This window comes from Lethenteron reissneri, chromosome 40 (genome assembly GCF_015708825.2).
Source record: "Lethenteron reissneri isolate LAM-NWPU_2019-01 chromosome 40, ASM1570882v1, whole genome shotgun sequence".
NCBI classification, from domain to species: Eukaryota; Metazoa; Chordata; class Hyperoartia; order Petromyzontiformes; family Petromyzontidae; genus Lethenteron; species Lethenteron reissneri.
In genome coordinates, this window is record NC_083818.1 from 1,949,255 (window position 1) to 1,964,552 (window position 15,298).

The 15,298-nt window shown below is 49.1% G+C and overlaps 1 protein-coding gene across 5 annotated transcripts; it reads right to left on the minus strand.

The window, feature by feature from the left end:
- Nucleotides 1-80: 80 nt before the first annotated feature.
- Nucleotides 81-13,444, minus strand: CDCA3 (cell division cycle associated 3). 5 transcript variants are annotated; one of them, XM_061568236.1, is made up of 9 exons: nucleotides 13,158-13,439; nucleotides 12,540-12,652; nucleotides 9,741-9,965; nucleotides 9,024-9,225; nucleotides 8,795-8,866; nucleotides 8,014-8,209; nucleotides 6,086-6,171; nucleotides 3,419-3,609; nucleotides 81-1,568 (listed from the first exon to the last, which is right to left on the minus strand). In XM_061568236.1, the coding sequence occupies exons 3-9, from the start codon at nucleotides 9,876-9,878 to the stop codon at nucleotides 1,452-1,454; spliced, it is 1,002 nt and encodes a 333-aa protein (XP_061424220.1). In that variant the 5' UTR covers nucleotides 9,879-9,965; nucleotides 12,540-12,652; nucleotides 13,158-13,439; the 3' UTR covers nucleotides 81-1,451. The 5 variants fall into 5 exon arrangements, with proteins under 5 accessions (XP_061424220.1, XP_061424221.1, XP_061424222.1 ...); XM_061568237.1 differs by having other exon boundaries at nucleotides 12,540-12,655; XM_061568238.1 differs by lacking the exon at nucleotides 12,540-12,652 and having other exon boundaries at nucleotides 9,741-9,880; nucleotides 13,158-13,444.
- Nucleotides 13,445-15,298: the final 1,854 nt, after the last annotated feature.

Below are 15,298 nucleotides of genomic sequence, written 5' to 3' on the forward strand. Positions count from 1 at the left end.
CGTGGAAAGTTGCCTTGCCTGGGTGTTTGTCCTCAACCATTTTCGAAGACCAAATCGTGGCTAAAATTACTTTTATTGGCGAGAAAAATGTGCAAAACCGAGCGAGCCGTGACTTGAAGACCATACACGAGGAACGCAACGAGAAGGGTGCAGAGCTCGTGATGAGCACGTGATTATCAGGTCGGCAATATACACAGCGAGGTCGAGTTTGAGAGCGCACGTTAGGTCTGTGGCCGGTGGGGGCCCTGCATCAATGTACCTCTTTACACTTCACCATGCCCCCCCCCCCTCATCTTTTGTCGCAATTGTTACAGCATATCTTGTGAAGACCGCGTCAGTCAAGCTGACCGAACATTTAAACCAATATCGCGCCACACGTTTTCGAACCTCGTCACCCCACCACCACCACCACACTTGCCAAGAGGCTTGAAAGCGCTGGCAGTGCATTTGGAGAGGAACCTGGAGCTGGACCGTAGTGTAACTTTTTAATGAACGCGGCATGGGAACTACACGACAAATCACAACGCAGGCAATTAAATTCACTTTGGAGGTGGGGGGATTAATTGCTTTCGATTTGCACAAACACTATGCGAACGTTTCTTTTGGCCTTAACCCACTGTCCAAAAGGAATTGGGCCCAAGGTGAGAATGGGTGAAACAGGAATGGCCAACACCACGAGAACAAACGCAGCAGAACGAGACCATCCACATGAGCTGGAGGAAACCACGCGGAACTCAGAACAGAACTGATGATGGTGGCGTGATCGACGTCGCAGCCTACATGCCGGACCGTCTCGGCGCGCTTTCTGTTGCATCTCATCCCTGTGCGTGCAAGGTGACTCGCCACCAGCGGGCATTAGTCCTGCCGGTACTAAGTGCAAGATCCCACTGGAGTAATTGCACGTAGAGTTCTCGTAAGTTGGAAAATGATAGACCCCCGATGTGCACACGCAACGGCCTGCTCTTGCCAACGACGTCAGGGGATCTTCAACATGCACAGTGAAGGAACTACACCGAGCGAACGAAATGGCACACACGTGGCAACATAAATGGGATGGAAGAGATTGAAGTTTGTGCGGATGGAATGAAACAACGACGGAACAAGTCTGGCAGTGACGAGATGTAACGATGGTAAAGTACCTAGCGGGAGCAAGTGAGAGTCCAGATTTGAATGAGACAACACACGAGACGGTACAGATGGCGATGTTACGCGAGGACGAAATAGTCGATGCTCAAACAGGATTGTGGCGATTCATCCAAGCGCAGAGGGTGAATCGTCACGAAGTCTTTGAGGAAATTTCAAAGCCGAGTCTCAACTCCCGAGTCTCGAGACTTTCCAAGAGGGTTCTGCTCGGGGGTGTTTGGCAAACTCCTCGTCGACCCAAGGCAATGGCAGTGGCTGCTGTTGTTGAGAATCTGCTTTGACGGCTTGCAGTAGCGGCGGCGGCATCTTCAGTCATCCAGAGCTCGGACGGAGCTGTTCTCCTTGTCACCGCCCATCACCCTCTCGTGCTTGCGCCCGGCGCGAGCGGGCACGTGCAGCGCCTCACCGGAGCCTCCCTTGCGACCCTGTGTGGACACGCGCACATTACTACTGTGCCATGGACATTCCAAACGAGACTCTCCTGGTTTCTTCAGTTCTCACCCAGTTAAACAAATAAACGTTACCACGTGTGGAGGTGTTCACTGCTCAATAGACAAAAATTTACCCGCTTACCACTGGCACATCCGACTTGTGCTAGCATGGGGCCCTCACGGTATGGGAGGTTTTCCCCACTCTATTTGCTGTTCCGAGCCAGAAACAAAACAACGTGATGAGCTGCTGGACTCACAGGACACCCGAATCTGGCAAGGGAGACCAAGCAGGGCCAGGTAGGAATCAGAATATTTATTTGTACTGGAGGAATCCGATGAGCTATAAAGCTCTTTCACAGATGTTCAGGAGGGGCGGCTAAGAATGTTACAACAACAAACAATACAAAAACGTGATAGTAGTGGAAAGTACAAGAAAGGTAAACATCACCCAAACACATACAAATACAACTAAACCATACCCATCCTACCAGGCAAAGCTCACCGAGGTATTCACTTATTTATCAGAAGCGACCTGGCCACAAATGATAGCTCAACAAAGTGGCTTATCATTTGGACATTTATAGCAGCGAAATGATCAAAATGATCGCAATGCATTCGACGTCAGTCGGCGCACTGCGAGGACACGGTGTTGCCGCGTCGCCTATGCGTGCCCTCGACTCGTCAATTTCTCGCAAACACGTCGGCGGCACGGCTTGGCTCCTGCAGTGGAAAAGCAGCTGGGTGTCTCCTATGCCGCGCACGGCAGAGGTCGCAATCAGGAACCCAATACCCGTACCCTACCCGATACTCGGCTACCCGGCCGGGTACGGGTAGCCGTTTGCGACCCTGGTGCGGCCGGGTACGGGTAGCCGCACGTGACTCACCCCAACCAATGAGTGAGAAGGCCGTGAGTCACTGGTGAGTAAATTGGCTACCACATTCTGATGAGCTCCCCCCCTCTCCTCCCCCTCAACTTGCTTTTAAGGGATTACATCTTGAATCATTGCCTCACTTGATGCAGCTAATCCGGCTGTGACGGTCCCACCTGATGACGGAGACTTGTGTTGCCTCCGAAACGTCGTGATTTTTTTTTTAAATTAATTTTGATGTTTTACCTACGTGACTTTACCGAAAAAACCTAAGAATATGGTGAGTAACCGTTTGTCACTCATTTCCCAACGTCTTGTCTCTTCTCACAATTCAAGTTCCTAGAATCAACCCACCCGCGCCTGCAACATGGCTTCATCCAAGAGGTCGCAATCGGGTACCCGATACCCGGCTACCCGTACCCGATCCGGTACGGGTACCCGTTTGCGACCCTGGTGCGGCCGGATACGGGTAAGGAATCAAAACCCGTTTGCGACCTCTGGCGCACGGCTGGCTCTGCTACGGCCCCAACACACGCTTTGTGGTGCAGTGGGGGGGAAAGGCAATAGGGTCTTATAGGGAAAGAGAAAATAATGAAAATGATACGGATTAATTAATTCCCGGAGCACTTGTTTCAGGCTAATCAGGATGGCCTTGAGCAGTGCTTCCCAGTGCGGTCCCCGGAACCACCGGGGGTGGTCCGCAGGGCTGTGATACAAACGTATCTTGATCGGACATTTATATTTTACTCATGATGTTTAATTAAAAAATGAAGTTATAGCTATATTTTTTTCTTAATTTTCCGGCAATATTAACCATGTTGCATGACTGGTATCAAGAGAGAGGTGAAACTGTTTTGTCACCAGGGTGCATCGGGTGATTGGATCCGCGGCCCAAGCAAGTTTGAGAATCCGTGGCCTCGAGGCGACCCTTCCCCACCGCCTCGACATGACGACGCGGCACTGCGGGTTACTCGCCGTGACGGCCGGACGCTGAGGCTTGCCCGGAGAGTTGCGGTCGCACAGGGAGACGAGGTAGAGAGGCGGGCGCGGGGTCACGAGGGCGAGGGGCGAGCGCGGGGTCACCGACGAGTGGACCCCAAGGACCCGGGGGCCCACGCGCTGCTTCAGCACCGGGCGCGACGGGGACACGGCCTTAAGTGGGCTCCCTGCTCAAACGGTCATACATATTACACACACAGGTGCAGATGGTCATACATATTACACACACAGGTGCAGATGGTCATACATATAACACACACATGGTCATATATATAACACATGCGCGCAGTCATACATATAACACACAAGCGCACATGGTCATACATACAAGAACAATAACCACCATTTGCCACTAAGTGGCGGTGATGTGCATGTTAAGGCCACGTGAAGTGTTGAACGGCAGCTGGCAAGAGGTCATGGGACAGACCCAGGTGCCTTGGGTTGACTGACTGAGATGACTGGCAGATGCACCACCTGTGCCCCATACTGTGCCAACTTGCTGTTTTAGCCACTCGGAACTCTGCTCGTTGTGATCGTCGCTCCTCTCCCCTTCTGCTGTTGCTGGAGGGCGACTGCCTCCAACTGCCCAGTAGCGTCCTTCACGAGCCTCCTCCAGAGCCCAATCTTGACACGGCTGGTATCAGTCATTGGCAAGTCCACTCAGCTCCACATCCTCTCGCACCACATTATTCCATCTCTTCTCTAGCCCGTGCCACACCCGTTTAGCCCACTCGATCCGGCCGAACAAGAGCTGTTTAGGCATGTAGTGGCTGGGCATGTGGGCTACATGACCCAGCCAAAGCAGCCTTGCCTGCAGGAGCTCAACAATGGGACTGTGTCCAGATCTTTCGAGGATTTGTGAGCTCCTCACACAATTCATGCTGGTCAAACACAAGATGGATTGTAGGCAGGCCAGCCTAAATGTTTCTAACTGGTAAAGATGTTCTATTAGGGGGGGGTCCATGTTTCTAAAGCATAGAGAAGGGAGGGCATGACTGTGGCCGAGAAGACCCAAAGCTTCATGTGGAGGGACACACCAGATAGCTAGCTTCTACACAGCGTTACGCAGCCAATGAAAAGATAATGCCACTCGACTAATTCGGAGTGAGACCTCTGCTGTCAAACCAGAGCCGGTCATGAGCAGACTGCCCAGGTATGGACACCTCTCCACTCTCTCCACAACTACCCCACCAATGAGGAGTTGAGGTGGAGTGTTTTATGACACAAAATACCCAGACAGGTGCTTAATTTTGGAGGGGCTGACGGTAAGGCCCCACCTCTTAGTAGCATGCTCCAAGTTCAGCAGCAGCACCTCCAACTCCACTTCAGAGTGAGCAGCAATTACCAGATCATCAGCATACCAATAGAGAGCCATCCCTCGACCGCACCCAGGCATCGATCAGCCTCCCATTGTATCTGTACCAGATGGAAATTCCTCCAGTACAGCCATGGAAAGCTTCTCAAACTACGTGGTCGAAATAGATGTTAAATAATGTAGGTGCCAGAGGACATCCCTGTCGCACCCCAAGGTTAACAGGGAATGGCTCTGACTTCCGGCCATGTAGCTTTACCCGACCACCATCATGAAGGTCCTTAATGATTGTGGGCAATCAGGGACTCCGAAAGCATGAAGAACAACCCAGAGCCCAGGCCTATTGATGGTATCATAGGCCTTGACCAGGTCAATAAAGCAGAGATGTAGATGCTGGTGGAATTCTTTTCACCTCTGCTGTAGCAGACGGACAGAAAATATGACATCTGTGCAGGACCACCCTGGCCTGAAACCACATTGGGGCTCCGCAAGCCTCTCTTCAGCGTGCCTGGCAAGGCGATGTAGAATAATCCTTGCCAGTACCTTTCATGGTACACTGAGGAGGGAGATGCCCCTGCAGTTTTTAAAGTCAGGGGGACCACCAGGGCATCCTTCAAATCCTGCAGAACCCACCCAGTGGTCCAGACTGTTATTATGATGTCAGGTAGGGCAGTCTGCACAGAAAAACCACCCTCCCTCAGCAGTTTGTGTGGGAGATCATCTCTGCCCGGCGCTTTTCCTGGTCTTAGACTCTGGATTTCCTTCCGTACTTCAAAAGATGGCACTTCAGCCAGTCACTCATAGCTGGTTGACTACTTCTTACAATATTTGAGGCACAGCAGCCTCAGCAGAGTAATCCCCACTTTGCCCAATTATGTTTTCTGGGCTAAGGGATTTCCCCTCCCTCCAGACCTCACAGAAATGCTTAGTAAGTCTGCAAACTTATGTCTGGGAGTTGGAGATCAGATCACCTTTCTTTCCCTTAAGTATGGCAATAGGCATGGCACTTCAAGTCACTTTTTTGATGGAATTCAACAGTGATTTGTGATCGCGAGCTACTGAAGCAGACTCCATCTCCTCAGCAACTCGAACTTGGGTCGCCGGGTTCATAGTGCAGCGCACTAACCGCTACACTACCACTCCAGTCAAATTTACACAGTACAAAGACAAACATACACACAGACAAACACACAGGCACATGTACACATATGGTTTGTTGTGTGGTTAGGTGGTTATTTGTGTGGATGATTGCATGGTTGGGTGGGTTAGCTGCGTGCGAGCGTGTGGTCGGGGTTGGCCGTGTGGTTAGCCGTGTGGGAGAGTGAACGCACCACAATAAATAGGCAACTCCGGCAGAACATTGATAGCGGCCTCGCACAGCGGAGAGCACTGCGCTGGGACGGGTGGCGTTTCCTCACTGTGGAAGAAACGCGTACGCACGCGTGAAGAACAAAGGCGACGAAGAAAAAGCGTGCACACGCATCGATTCCGCAACACCTGTTTTTGTTGTTTTTATTTCAACTCAACGCGAGCCCGGCTACACAGCACCGGTCACAGAACAAGAAGGGGGAAGAGCACAGATCCCACCAGCAAAAGCCCGAGATCGACACGGCGGGGCTTGGTGGCGTAGTGGTGACGTCCTCAGCTCAGGGTGGGTGCCGTCAATCAGTCAGCTGGCGCCCCAGTATTTAATTTGTCTCGCACGGTCGCACCTCGGCTATTATATATCGCCGCGATACATAGCCTAATTAAGTTAAAGTGAAATGTGAATGGAAGCACATTTTCATACAGATGTATTTCAACTGCGTTTTAAATAGGCGTTATTGTTCTTTTACAATAAAACAAAATAAATTAAATCACTATTTATTTTATACATACGTGACTTTACCGAAAGAACCAAAGAGTATGGATCTCTGCAGTCACGAAAACTTCAAATCTATATTGTTATTTTACACTTTTGTTGTTGTTGTTGTCAAGGGGGGCCCCCAACTCGTAACTTTGACCCTCCATGCTCGTTACGCCACTGGGGCTCACTGCCCCATCCAGGTGAGGAGCCTCTAGCAGAGCAGTGACAGTTTACATGGGGGGAGGGAAAGCAAAAGGGAAGGGAGAAGATAACTAACTTAAAAGGGAAAACGGGAGAGGGAGAAGAGGGGATGGGAGGGGGATTCTGCAACACTTTCTAACAAGCATTTACCCTCGACGGTGTTTAATAAGCGATCGTTATTGAAAGCGTATGTAGGGTGGACAACAAGAGGAAGACTAAAAGTGTACCATTCAGGAAAAATGGAAGGAACCGGAAAGAGAGGAAGAGCTAACAGAGAATGGCTTGACGATGACATAACGAGATTGGTGCCAGAAAGGTGTGGCGCTATTTGAGCATATTGGCACAAGACAAGAGAAAAATGGAAACAAATGACGAAATGTGGACTATCTGCCCATGATGATGAAGATTGAATTCGGGTTTGTAACAGTGCTCTATCCACTACCCGTACATGCAGATACAAACAAAGACAAAAGTACCCCTATAAACTACACAGGCTGTTGGGGGTAAGCACTGTGAGCGAGCACATGTGAAGGTCGTCACGGATCACGAGAAGGTGGTTAGCTCTAAGCCTGACAGTCTTTGTCTCCTCCCCTAGTGGTAATATTTACACACCGCTCTAGGTATTCATTTAAGGCTGAGACAACCTAGGAGAGGCCCAAAGACCGGTTCAGATATTCATCACTGTTATTGGTCATGAGTGGGAATTGAACTCGGGTCGCCGGGTTCGTAGCGAAGTGTGCTAACCACTATACCACCGGTCCCCAAGTACGCAACATGCCAATGCTCGCACGCACACATGCACCTGTACACGCACATGTACACATTTACACACGCACACAAAAAACAAAGATAAAGGTTTTTTTACCTGGTTAAATAAAGGTGAAATTAAATTTTAAAAAACAGACCGTTGGGGCAAGTGAGGTTCGCGAGCACCTGTGAAGGCCTGCACAGCACATGAGGGAGTGGGTGGCAAGCACCACGCCCGACTGCCTTTGTCTCCCCAGTGGCGATGTTTACACACCGCATTGGTTACTAATTTTGAGGCTGAGTCAAGCTAGGGGTGACCCAGGACCAGTTCAGATAATCGTCACTGGTGGTGGCCGTGAGTAGGAATCGAACTTGGTTTGCCGGGTTCGTAGCGTAGTGCGCAAACTGCTAAACTACCGCTCGCCACGCACACACGCGCACACTAACATGTACACGCACACGCACCTGGGGCTTGGTGGGGGAGCTTGGGGAGCAGCCGGGGGGTCCAGCGGTTCCTGCTCCCTCATGGACGGCACCATCGGCGGGGCGGCAGTGGAGACGCGCAGAGCCACCTCCTCCAGTCTGTCGTCAGCCTCCTCCCTGGGTGTATCGCTCTCTGGGTGTGGCAGAGTAAGCAGCGCCGTACACTGGAGTTCGTGCTCTGTTAAAATGAGGGGTTCGTTAGGTGGAATCGGTAGCACTGACCGCGGAGGGCATTGACGGTGATTGTGATGATAAAGATGATACAGCTGATGATGATTGATTATCATTTAGATACCGCAGTTGATGCTGCTTCTGCAGCTAGAGATGATGGATTAACACGATGACACTGCTGATGATGCAGCTGCTCATGATGTCGATGATATTCACAGTGCTAGAACAGTTGCTAACACTGTAGATGATAATGATGCTGATGATGCACATGCTGTTGACATTGATGATGGTAATAGGGTCTCAATAACCCAGGAAAAACTCCAGTGAGTCAAAATAATTAGTCATACTTTTAAACTCCTATCAAGACTTACATATCTCGCTTTCCCATTGAAGAATATTATCATCAATAAATTAAATAATTCTGAGGACAAACGCATTTTAGAAAGAATTACAGAATCCATGCGTTTGCATGATTTCTCTCCCATGTTTGTAAGCGCGTCTATATGTTTGCACGTGGGAAACCGGAGTGCCCGGAGAAAACCCCATGCACAGGAGGGTGGGGAGAGTGTCTGGAACATCCGGAGCCAGGTACCTGGGGCCAAATCGGATGTGTTCAGCCCGAGGAAGACAAGGTCCAGCTGCATGGCCAGGGCACTCGTTGCATCTGGAGGGAGAACAATGAACACAGCCAACCGAGTTTGTAGCGCATACTATACTATACATACACAAGTACACCCATCAGCCCACCACGCACACCCTTCACACACAGACCTACTACATACGCATGCACACCCTCTGCGCACCGTGCCCCCAACACATACGTTGTGTGTGCTTTTCAGGCTCCAGGCGCAGCGGCGTTCTGTCAAACTCCTGCGAGGGAGAGCGCGGGTCATTGACCGCCGCCACGTGACCCTCCTCCTTGGGTGCCACCACCTCCTCCTCCTCCTCATAATCCTCCTCCTCTCCCGTGTCTCCCACAGAAAGTCTCTCGGGGCGTCTCTTCTCCTCCGAGTTGCTCCCCACCTGACCGACAGCACACACAAAAACCGGCGACACCACTCCACTTTCTGGCAAAGGCAGAGGTCGGCAACCAAAATAAGAAGAGCCATTTTTTTTTATAACTCGGTAAAAAATACCCCTTTAATGTTTCAAGAGCCGCAATGCGTACATGTAGAAGTTCTTTCGCACCATACGTAGCCAACCGTGCTAATCGGAGGTGCGGGGGATGGACAACAAACTAAACACACTAAAAAAGTGTGAATGCGAGATGGTAGTCCTTAATAAATAACGTCCCGAAGCAGTCCTTCAAAGAGCCGCATCGGGCTCAGGAGCAGCAGGTTGCCGACCCCTGGGCTAAGCGTTGAGAGCATGAATGCAACAGCTCCTGTCCGTCTGTCCGGTGTTTGACATGCGGTTACCGGCAATGCCAAATAAATCCCGATTTTTAACAACCTTATATATGCTGCTAGTCAACTACACCCCCTTTGTCCCCTGCGAGTGCGACGTAAACCAGTGGCCTCCTCCCCCACGCCCCGTACCTCGATGGGTGTGCGCTCGATATCGCACGACGGGGAGCGTGGGTCCTCCAGCTGGCGCAGACGGCGCATGGCGGGCATGGCGATGGGTGTCTCGGGCACAGCAGCGGCGGCTCCGTCTTTGCTCTCGTGCAGACCCATGGCTCAGGGAGGGATGGATGGAACCACTCGAAGGTATGAGAAGGACGGCCGCGGCGTCAACAGCACGATTGATTTGCTTCACAGAGTCTTGCAGGAGACAGCAGAGAGAGAGAGAGACATTAATGGCTATGCTTTCATGGCCACTTAGCAAATTATTCTCTCGAGTTCAATTTGATCTCTCGCTGGGGCAATTTAAACAATGGGCAAGTTTCTTAAATAGCCTCCCCCCCATCATTCCTGTTCATCCAGAAGTTATTACTGGGTAATCCCACTTCCTCCAATACGTCCGGCCAATGTGGAAGAGGATAAAATTCCCTCTTGAGCCCATCTCGTGGAGGCCCCTTCTACCAGCAGTGACGCGAGTGAAAAATTTCTGGGCTGTACCTTAACCTGTTAATAACACAGACATACATTCGTTACACTTTTAAAGACAGCAATGATTAATAGTCTTACATATTAAAACGTGTATGCGTTGTTTTGCGGGGCTGCGTGGGAATGAACAGTGCACGGTGGCGAGATCTTAACTACCTCGCCTGGTATACAGGTCGAGGGTTCGATCCCGACCCTGACACCTATATATTTGGAGTTTGCATGTTCTCATCCGTGGTCGCTTGGATTTTTCTCTGGGTCCTCCTGTTTTTCCCTTCAGAATCAACATGCATTTAGAGTATTTGGCTGCTACACATTTCCACATAAGCCCTTTCGTTGAGCTATCATTTAGTTTGTTTTAAAATAATCCGTAGTGGCAATGTGCCTGTACTTTATTGCTGTCACCAATGCACTCCCCACCTTCACCAACCTGCGCCGACGAGCGTGATTCTATTCTTGCGTATGCCAGGTACACGTATACGTTCAGGAGCTAAATGCAAATGTTTGTGGTCTGCTGGCCACGAAGAGAGGGGCTTCAGTAGAGAGAGAGAGAGTTCGTGCAGTTTGGCTGTTCCTCCTCCGTTGAAAGAGCTTGCTGTATGGTCCGTAGTTTGGATTGCTTGGCTACAGTCGCTACTGCAGCTTGTCCTTTAACGTATCTCTTCCGTATCAATGTGGACCAATGTCTCTCTACGAATCTCTATGTATCTCTACGAATACGTATGTACCCATGGTCTCTTAGTTTCTATCTCTGTGTGTCTCTATGGATTTACTAAATGGTCCAGTTTCGGTTGCATGAGCCACAAGCTCACATTCTGTGGTCAAAGAAGCTCCAGTTTCCGCACAGCCTGTGTTGTTAGGTCCTCATCCCGCAGTGGACAAATGGTACCTAACGATTGGCTTACGTGTTGTTGTCTCACATGATTATGAGTGAATTATCGCGTCACAGCACTACGAGAGCATGTATCAGTGCAGCTATGGGGCATACAACCAGTGTGGTCTGCGCACCTAACTAACTCGCCTGGAATTAAGGAGGTCGTGGGTTCGATCCCGACCCCGACACCTGCCTGTATATCTGGAATCTGCGTGTGTCTCTCCCCGTGGTCGCGTGGATTTTTCTCTGGGTCTTACAGTTTTTCCCTCCACGTTTAGAATCAACATCATGCGTTTCGATTATTTGGCCGCTATACATTTCCACGTGATAAGCCAATTTTGTTGAGCTATCATTTGTGGCCAGGGCGCTTCTGAAAAAGAGCTGTACAGTATATCTCAGTGGGCCTTACCCTGGTAAAAAAAAAAATGTGTTTATAGTTTAGTTTACAACGGAGGAACAGAAACGTCCCTCCTGAAGCCATCTCGTTATTGGTCAGCATTTACCTCCTCAATATATTGCCGCTGTGATCATACGCAATAACATAGCATATACATAGATATCGACCCACAGAGATAGTCAATACAAGTCACAGGAGTGCGATTGGGGTCATGGAAACCCACATTATGGAGCGGGTAGTAAGCTCCCTGTAGGAGGAGGAGGAAGAGCAACACGACACGAACTCTGCCACGCTCTCCCCTGAAGCTCTCTCGTCGTGACCAGCAGAACTCGACATTGGCATCTATCTCCTGAACATACTCTACCATCATACACGCGAGGACAGGTTCAGAACAACAACTGTGTTCAGAACGCTGTTGTTGTCATCGTGAGACGTTTGTTAGCAGTATCAAAAAGGTCCCACGATATAGCTGCCCATCTCGAGGTATAAATGCTCTCATTGTGCATTGTTCGCCTTGGTCTGACACCGCTGGTGAGACGAGGCCATAGAAAAGGATGTCTCTGGTGTAGGGCAATCAGTTCCAAAGACAATGCCATATTATTATCAGAGCATGCTTTGATAATTGTTTTTTTACCCTTTTATCTGGCAACAAAACTGACACCTTTTTTACAAGGAGTCATGTTTGCATAGACCACAATACCTGCAGTCGTAATGCAAACAAAAAACATAACTCTGATAATGTATGCACTGTCCTTACAAGGGTCTATGCAAACATGACTCCTTGTAAAAAAGATGTCAGTTTTGTTGCCAGATAAAAGGGTAAAAAACCAATTATCATATTTTTTCTTCTGGCAAATGAGGTTCCAATGGTGTAAAGCATGCTTAGTTTGTACGTTCATCATAAGTACTGTGTGTGGCTAATGCGAATTCAATTCCTTGCGAAAGGTATCTATTTGGTGTTTAAACATCTTAACACAACTCCTGTTGTATTGTCAGAAAAGTAAAAACCTATTTTTCATACTTTTAACACTGGCAAACAGGTCCCATGATATAGCTGCTCCGATAGGACTTGGTGCTGTTCGTCTTGTGGCTCTTTGGTCTGACACTGGTGGTGAGACTCGGCCATGAAGAAGGCTGCTGGCGTAGGGCAATCAGTTTCAAAGACAATGCAGATATTATTATCAGATAAATGTTTGAATATCTTAAAACAACTCCTGTCGTCAGTTTAACACGTAGGAGGCTTTCACGACCAATATTCATAATAAAGGTTTTTTTTTTGAGTTAGCGCGTAAGTGTATTATACTTACGCGTAAGTATAATACACTTACGCGATCTAACCCAACACACTTTCTTACCTCCTGTTGTATTGCCATGAAGGGTAATCACTGATTATTATATCTTCACTTAAAGCTTCCGTGAAGAATACTTATTATTAATTTAGAGTTGTTGTTGTACAGAGCCTACCTTAAGCACATTATCGGTTGACGCTCATACTGCTTCCCTTGGCAGTGGTGCACAAACAACAACAACAATAGCAACACTCGACACGTGTTCGTCAGCACCCACTGTGGCGTCGATATGAAATGTACAAATATAACAAACAGGCGACGACGTTTCGGGCTAATGTCCCGTTGCCTACCTCAGCGTGGGAAGGGCACCCGCGGCACGGACTGATCTCGGCTCTCACAGCGGGCGGGCGGGTGCTCCAGGTCTCATTACCACGACGTTCCGCTATACATGTGTGTGTGTATGTAGAAATAGAGACTATAATTGTAGAATAAAACTCTGTTTAACTTTAAAACCTGAGGCGACTCTGGCCTCCCGCAAATTCAAAACGCAGCGCCAACGGCTCTGACATCACCACCCGCACCACCAGCCAATCAGACGCGAGGGCGAGGGGGGAGGTCGCTACCGACGTTGCGATTGGTCGAGCGCAGTCGTGACATCTTCAAGGTCAACCCCCCCCAGCCCACGGTGGCTCGGTAGTGACGTCATTAGATAAATATTCATTCGTTGCGCGGTGAGGGCGCTCTCTCATTGGTCCGTTTGAAATAACGTTCGCGGGAGTGACGTCAAACCTTTGCGCGCGCTCGCTGTGGCGTCGGCGACGTCACGTCAATTTGAACGCTGTAAAATGACGTCACGCGCCCCGTCGCTTTAATTGACAATGACGCGCAAAAACAAGTAGTCGTCGGTGACGTCACGTTATTTAAACCTCGCTTTAATTGCTACTGGTGCGCTTATGCAAGTCAGGGTCGGGACGTCACGTAATTTGAACTCAATAAATGACGTCACGCCCCCTGTCGCTTTGATTGACATTGGCACGCGATAGACAAGTATGCGTAGGTGACATCACGTAATTTAAACGCCATCAATGACGTCACGCACCCCGTCGCTATAAATTGCCACTAGCGTTTCTGCAAGTCAGATTGTTCTAAGTTAATTATTTGTCTAAAGTTGATTGTTGTTGTTGTTCAAACAACTTCGACTTTACACGTAGGTTCTTTATTAGCAAACAACTTCAGTGGTATTCTACTCGCTGCGGGGCGGCTGTTGCCGAGGGTACCGGCGGTTCGAACCCAGGTGGCCGCCCGCGTTAATACTGCGGCTCTGTTAATGACGACGATGCGCCTCTGTTGTCCACAATAGAGGCTTTTTTTAGTTAGAACGCGTAGATATAAATGTGTCGTTAAACCCGCCAGCACCCGACACGGCCAATCAGTAAGGTTTGTCACGTAAACAAAACGTGTCGATTCGTTACGAGTACAGCACTAGTGTATATCGTATACTAGTACAGCACTAACCGGCTGTGTGTTGGAGAGTAAAACCCTCGACAACATTTACAATTCAAGTACCGTGACGTTTCGCCAGTAATTACAAGCGGCATCATCAGGCGGACAGCCAGATTTGTGGAAAAATCCTCCTGTTTCGTTCCTGAAATGGAGGGATATAGATGTGATGACGTGACTTTAGTAATGAATGCATATAAATTACAATGGGTAGCCATTGTAGGCCGGGTTATTCATATGGCAATCATCGTGCAGCACACATGCACACTTTGCATGCACAATAGGCATGCACATTACGCATGCACATTACACAAACACATTTTGCATGCACATTTTGCATGCACATTTTGCATGCACATTATGCATGTACATTATGCTTGTATCTTCTGTATATATTTCTAAGGTGCCTGTCATCGAGCATCTCAAATCTCTCGACAAGACACAGCAACAGACGCAATGACAAATTTTTAAAACACATTCCCTAATTTGTGAAATTAAACAATTATTACCATAAACAATATACGACTGTGACGTTAAAGATCCCGTGGCTTCATTCGCAAGAGCAGGCCATTGTGTGTGAGGGTCAGGGTCAACATTTGCCAAATTAGAAAAGTTAAACCGCATACAGAAACAGACACTCAGATAAATACATAATAAAACAACTCGTGAAACTGAAAACTATTACGAACCATAAATAATACGACTGCGGACGTTAAAGACCCTGTGAGGTCATGCGGAAGAGATAGGCCACTGCGTGCCATGGTAAGGGTCAAAATTGGCTAAATTAGAAAACACATTCCTGCGGAGGGAGCTGGTAGGAACGTTGGGTTGCTCGGTCAATGGCCAGGGTCAACGGCGGCGTAGTGTATTCCGCAAATATGCCCGACTGTAAGGGCGGGCACAAGCCGGCGTGAGTAGGTTAAACGTTGAGTTTTATAAGGGCACCACGGGGTGATCAGCCCCTCCCACCCCCCACCCAGCCCCACCCTCC

Bases quoted from the DNA above. Each gene is read 5' to 3' on its own strand.
- CDCA3 (XM_061568238.1), bottom strand. From the start codon at position 9,878: ATGGGTCTGCACGAGAGCAAAGACGGAGCCGCCGCTGCTGTGCCCGAG. The intron at 9,226-9,740 runs GTACGGGGCGTG...GCTGTCGGTCAG, and splicing joins TCGAGCGCACACCCATCGAG to GTGGGGAGCAACTCGGAGGA. The intron at 3,610-6,085 runs GTGCGTTCACTC...CCGTTTGAGCAG, and splicing joins GGAGTTGCCTATTTATTGTG to GGAGCCCACTTAAGGCCGTG.